Source organism: Crocodylus porosus, unplaced genomic scaffold, assembly GCF_001723895.1.
Source record: "Crocodylus porosus isolate Cpor-Errol unplaced genomic scaffold, CroPor_comp1, whole genome shotgun sequence".
In the NCBI taxonomy this organism is placed as follows: domain Eukaryota; kingdom Metazoa; phylum Chordata; order Crocodylia; family Crocodylidae; genus Crocodylus; species Crocodylus porosus.
In genome coordinates, this window is record NW_017728907.1 from 33,807,005 (window position 1) to 33,813,338 (window position 6,334).

Here is a 6,334-nt window from a genome sequence, read left to right on the forward strand (position 1 = left end):
CAGCGCATTGAAACATTAGAAAAAGTGAGTATAAGTGACTAGATTTGACCTGTTTCATAATCACCACAACCTAAATACAAGATAGTTCCATATCTTATAAATGGAAACTTTTGCTAGAATTTTATATGCCAAAATACCAGTATGGAAACTGCTCAGACGGTTTTCATGAACATTGTGTTTAAAATTGGCTTGAATAAAGAGCCAGCCAGTGCTCAATATGAATTAAACCGTGCAGATTTACTGCTATATGAAGCCTTAGGAAGTAGAAATTCTGTGGAAGTACTCCTGTGGGAGTACTCAAATTCAGACCAGAAAACCTGATCCCTATAGTCTGGTTTCTTGCATAACTAAGTACTGCACTAGAAAATTGAGCCAGAGCTGTGAAAAAGAAAGGAATACTTTCAAAAAGATATGAACATTATAGACAGACTTTTTGGTTCCTTGGCCTTTCCTACAATTCTTTTGATTCTGTAAGGTTTTTTTTTGTTTATTTTGCACCTAGGGAGAGAGAACCAGTAGCATACCCACAGGCTGGGGAACTCCCTTCTCATCAGCACAGAGGCTGAAAAGGATCTTGGAGTCATTATAGACTCCAAGATGAACATGGGCTGCCAACGTGGGGATGCAGTCAGGAGGGTTAACCACACCTTGTCATGCATCCACAGATGCATCATGAGCAGGTCCAAGGAAGTGATCCTCCCTCTGTATATGACATTGGTCAGGCCGCAGCTGGAGTACTGTGTCCAGTTCTGGGTGCTGCACTTCAGGAGGGATGTGGACAACATGGAGAGGGTCCAGAGGAGGGCCATTCGTATGATTGGCGGCAGTAGTGCAGGGCCCTATGAGGAGAGGCTGCGAGACCTGAACCTATTCAGCCTCCACAAGAGAAGGCTGAGAGGGGATCTGGTGGCTGTCTATAAACTGGCCAAGGGAGACCAGCAGACAGTGGGAGAGTCCCTGTTCCCCGAGCACTACTGGGAGTAATGAGGAATAATGGCCATAAGTTGACCAAGAGTAGATTCAGGCTAGATATCAGGAGGTGCTACTTCACTGTCAGGGTGGCTAGGATCTGGAACCAACTTCCAAGGGAAGTGGTGCTTGCTTCTACCCTAGGGGTCTTTAAAAGGAGGCTAGGTAGACACCTTGCTGGGATCGTTTGACTGCAGCACTCTTTCCTGCCCATGGTAGGGGGTCAGACTAGATGATCTGCTCAGACCCCTTCCAACTCTACAAACTATGAAGGTACAGTGGAGTGTCATTTATTCAGACTAACTAGGACTAAAACCAGTTTTGAAATCAACTGGTTAGTTAATGAAATACTTAAATGCTACTTTCATATTTATATAGTATATACAATGTGTATATAACCTTTTCAGTTTGATTTATTTCAGTGTTTTCCCCTCAGTTGTTAAAACCGATCCTTTTTTAGATTGGCATTGCTCTCACTTGTAGCACTCAACACATAGGTTAGCTATATGTCTTTCTTTTTGAAGACTCAGTGGTTTGGATAACTAATTCTCTTCTGTAGTGCAGTGGTCAACATGATCCATTGTTGATTTTTATTGTCAAAAGGTAGGCATTGCTTTCAGAGAGCCTCTCCTTTCATATTCAGTCATACCTCTAGTGTCAAATCTGAGTCTGTGATCCAGTAATATGTTCAAAACTGCAAAATGCCTGTCTTAAAATATTATGTTTCTACAAATTTAATAAAATGGATGTGTAGAGCACATACTAGTCATTGAGCAGTAGTAATTTCCTGGGGTTTTGCAAGCTGCCAGTGATGTACTGCTCATGAGAGCATTTAATTGTACGTCAGCAAAAATTGAAGAGTTGTGACTTCAGGGGTTAAGTCTCAGCTCCAGCTTTAAGTGGTTGGCATAGCATCTTCCATCTTTAAATATCCTTTTAATTGAAGAGAAATTCCTTCTTAATGGGGAATACTTGTGGAAAAGTAACATGTTACATACCAATAGAAGTCGCTAGTTAAGGTAAATAGATGCTTTTTATTCTCAAAACTAGTATATCTAGTGTGTATATATAACTTAATTGTTTTTTATGTGTACATCCTAATGAGGAACATTTGATCATTATTTCTTGTCCAAGTGACATTTTTATCCCTGTTAAACCATAGTTCTTTTTAAATCTCAATCAGTTTACACTTTGATAGTGGACTTGTATATTTTGTCCAATTAGTGTGGGAATGCATCCTTTGCAGAGCATCAGAAAAACTTTTCTGCAAAGTTTTTGTTGTTGTTGTTTTTGTTTTTTTTTAATTTAAAATTACTTAGATGGAATCTTCAGTGCAATCTTCAAATAAACAGTCCATCTAAAGCATTTCAGTTTATCAGAGTTCCTAGATATTTCTGAGAAGTTTTCTGTTGTAGAACTTACGCACAGGAAGTCAAGTTAGAAACTAGTAAATTAGTGAATTCTATCAGTTACTCAAAGCAAAATATTAGTAAATTCTGCTGTAACATACTTCAACTATTTTTCATTCCTGACATTTTGTACAATTTAACCTCCTTGCTTTCTCTCCGCTCAAATTATGCCTTCCTCTTCCGTTATGGACCCTGGGTCAAATATTTTACATTCAACTGGTAACTTCAGAATATTTCAGTTAGTGATTATTATCTTCTGTAAATTACAGCAGGAAATGATGGTTTATATTATGATATCTATTCGCTTAAATCCACGGTTGGGGACCTCTTCATTGATTGCTAAATGCGGTAGTATAGACTGATACTACAAAAAGTTGCATTCTGCAACTTTCAGAATTGATTTGCATCAATTTATATGAGAAGGCATCCAAGGTTACTTTTTGTTTTAAAGTGGGTAGAATTTGGGCATTCTTTTTTTCTCTCTGCTCTTGTTGTTTTTACTTTTATCACTCCTTTTGTTTTTGTTTTTCTTTCCCTTATTCCTATCTGAATTTTTCCTTTTGTAGGAAAGTGCTTCCTTGGCAGATAGATTGATACAGGTATAGTCCTTTAGTATTTTACTGTGTAACTTTCCATCCACCCCCAAAACAGAAAATACTGTTTTAATGCATGCATATTTACATGCATTTATTTGAAATATATTCCCACTTTGTTAATTTGGACACAAAATATTTAGCTAATTCTTTATTAGAAGTTGTTTATTTTTGGTTACTAAAACAGACAAATCTGATATCTGCACGTTATTTTTCTAACATAACTGAAATTTTAGTATGTTGTAATCGGTGAATTTTGTGGCATTGTATTAACACTCACCCTTAAACTGAATAGTGCAAACTCTTAACAAATCCATGCATGTACAACTGAATAATACTGCATGAACTGAATTTATTGAATGCAAGTAAATAATTGAACTTGCTAAAAGATGCTAAACCCTAATTTAGTAAGTAACTAGAGCGGTACTAAACTGCTACACTTTAAGTGCTGTTTTTAAGACATAACCCAATGGCAAAGTATGGCTAGACATCACAAAGGCAGTCTTTCTTGGATCTGTCCTCAACTGCTTTAAAAAGAAAATTATGTCCAAAGGGACAAGTGACAAGGGCCCAGGAGGCTGAGGAAAACTACCTCATAAAACGGGAGCTGGCCACCATCAAACAGCAGAGTGATGAGGCCATTACTAAACTGGAGCAAGCTGAGAATACCATCAGGGAGCTCCAGCAACAACAACAATGGGTAAGGAGCCTGGTAGCACATCACCTCATCTTTCTCATTCACTTGTGTTTGTTTATACTGGTCATGGCACAACCTTTGTGCTTTGTAAATACATTGTTTAGCATACAGTTTGCATTCATGAACCTACACACAATTCAAGTTGTAAGGATAACAGATATTGTACAGTGTGTTTTGGTATTACTGATAGAAGTTTGGATTAAAATTGCTTAAACATGTCCTGTAGTTATGTTATTTTTTAATTTTATAAGTACCCTGATAGTTTTTCAAATATTAAGTGCTGAGGAATTTTAAATTTTCAGTTTAGATGGTGAAATAAACAATATTGGAGTTGGTTCATAATAACTTGGATTACCCTTTTGATAAATTAAGAACTATCCATGTTGAGCTTGTTTAATATTGTGATTTGCTTCTTGTAAAACAGCTAGTGGACATTACTAATGTTTGGAATAACATATTAAAAGATTTTTGTTGTAGAATAAAGCACTTTTTAAAATAAATGTCAGAGAATAACTATCCTTCAGGAGACTATGGCTAGTAATGTAATCAAGTAGATATATTTAAGCTTCTGAGAAGCTTGTATGGAGGATGGAAGGTTTATTGTATTGTCATACTAAATGGGATGTCTTTTTCTCAACGCAATTTACAAAGCATTTGATACTGTTTCTTAAATAGCAGTTAGGAATGCAAGGCATATCTTTCAGGGAGAAATTGATGTACAGACCCTACTTGCATATACATTTCCATGTCATTTTAGACGTGGTTCCTATTACAGAGTGCCTGTCCAGAGCTCTAGGCACCTTTGGCACATGTTGAAAACAGTTGTACAATCGCATTTTACAACAAAGGGACTATCAAATCAAAACAGATAGTAGTTCTATTGTATTAATTTTCTCTTGTAAAGCCAGGAAATATTTTAACCTGCAATCTGGAAAATGAATCTTGATCTGTTTGTAGTAAACCCATGTACTGTAAATGTAGTTTGGATACAAAAACTTATAAATGGAATGCATTATTTCTTTACAATACATATAACAGTTAAATGCTGCATTTCAGAACTGTCATAAAGATTTAGGTTGATTAGACCAACAAAATTACCTTTGATGAATAACATATTTCTTTTTAATTTATAGCAACTCCCTGGGAATGGGAGGGGGAAGTTCTCATCTTTCAAATTAAATATACTTTTTAAAAATATTTACAGATGGTTGTGGATAGCCATTTAGTTAGTGCTCATTGAATGCTTGCAGACAAAAGGTTTCCAGTAAGTTTACTGGAGGCATGCTCCAATTGTTAATTCTACATTTTAAAATTTCAGTTAAAGCAGGACTAAAATCTCTCCTTAACAATGCAGTTTGGTAGATTTTGGAGTTTAGATCCATGCACAGTCTATGGACCACCAAATTTTAATTTGGTTAGTTAGTGTCAGGAATGGCAGTTTTTTGATAAAGGGCCTTCTTGGAATGTCTGACTGCTGAGCAGGCAGCAATGATGGAGATGGTCAGTTCTGAGGAATCGTGTTGCACTCAACCAGGCAACAGAACATGAATACCCAAGTACTGTACTAGGATTGTGGGTGAAGGATGAAAAAGGATATCACAGGGATGGAAAGAAGTGGAAATGTGCCCATAACAGCTTCCCCTAAATCAGTAGAATTCAATGTTCTGGCCCCTTGGGCTAGATCAGTGGTGCAGGATTGATCCACGGGCCAGATCAGGCCCTATGCCACACTGCATACCTGATCTACCGCACAGGGCCACACTGTCTGGCTTGTGGAACTCTCTGGGTCCAGAAATTTGGCAGCAGGGGAGCAATGATACCACTTCCCCTCTGCCAAATTTTAAGACATTTGGGGAGCCCTGGGGCCAGACTTGGCCTGTGGGCTTGGGAATTAAGTACTCCTACCCTAAATGACATACATGTGACCTAGGTTCCCTTCATATACATTTTCTAGTACAGCCTAGTGCATTTTTTTTTGTATAAGGATATACATCTACAGGAAATGGCTGTGGTTGGACTTGAGGCAGTACATTTATGCTTTACAAAGGAGATATGATTTGTCTGACTGTATTTTGAAAGTACACAAGTTGGTTGCAGAAGTGAAATCTGCACTTCAGTAGCTCAGTGAGAGAATGCTAAGTCTGCCTAACCTAGCAGTTCTCTGAATTAATAACTGTATTTCTTTGGTTTGGTTTGCATTGGAACAACTTCAAACACTTAAATGGAATGGTGAGGAATGGAAGTAATAGCTGCTAGACCAGGGGCAGGCAAATTATGGGCCATGGAGAGCATCTGGTCCGCTGGGCATTTTCATCTGGCTGCAGCACCCTCCAGTGAATTGTGCCCTGCCCAGCCCTTCTGCCCATGAGGATGGGAGTGAGGCAACCACGTATACACCACCCCCCCCAACATGCTCTGTTGCGTCTCGCTCCCACCCTCGTGAGTAGAAGAGCTTGGCCTGGCCAGTACTCAACTTCTGGGTGGGGCTGCTGCTGCCACTGCTATAGCCACCATGGACCTGCTCCCCTGGGTCCTGCCAGCTCCAGGTAGCAGGTAGGGAAGTGGCAGGGGTGGAGCTGCAGCTGAGTGGGAGCTGAGGCTGGCGGCAGCGCAGAGCCTTGCCCATGGGAACGGTGGCAACACGGAGCTTGGGTGGGCAAGGTGTG

General features: G+C 39.0%; 1 protein-coding gene across 2 annotated transcripts in view; it reads left to right on the forward strand.

Annotated features, from left to right (window-relative positions):
• The window catches only part of EVI5 (ecotropic viral integration site 5), a 151,173-nt gene that overhangs the window by 66,912 nt on the left and 77,927 nt on the right, over positions 1-6,334 (forward strand). Inside the window, exons 12-13 of one of the 2 annotated variants that reach the window (XM_019531104.1) lie at positions 2,945-2,977; positions 3,525-3,671. The exons of the other annotated variant lie outside the window; for it this stretch is intronic. Of the exons in view, the coding sequence (XP_019386649.1) occupies positions 2,945-2,977; positions 3,525-3,671 (180 nt within the window). The remainder of the gene's footprint in view (positions 1-2,944; positions 2,978-3,524; positions 3,672-6,334) is intronic. 2 annotated transcript variants of the gene reach the window in all.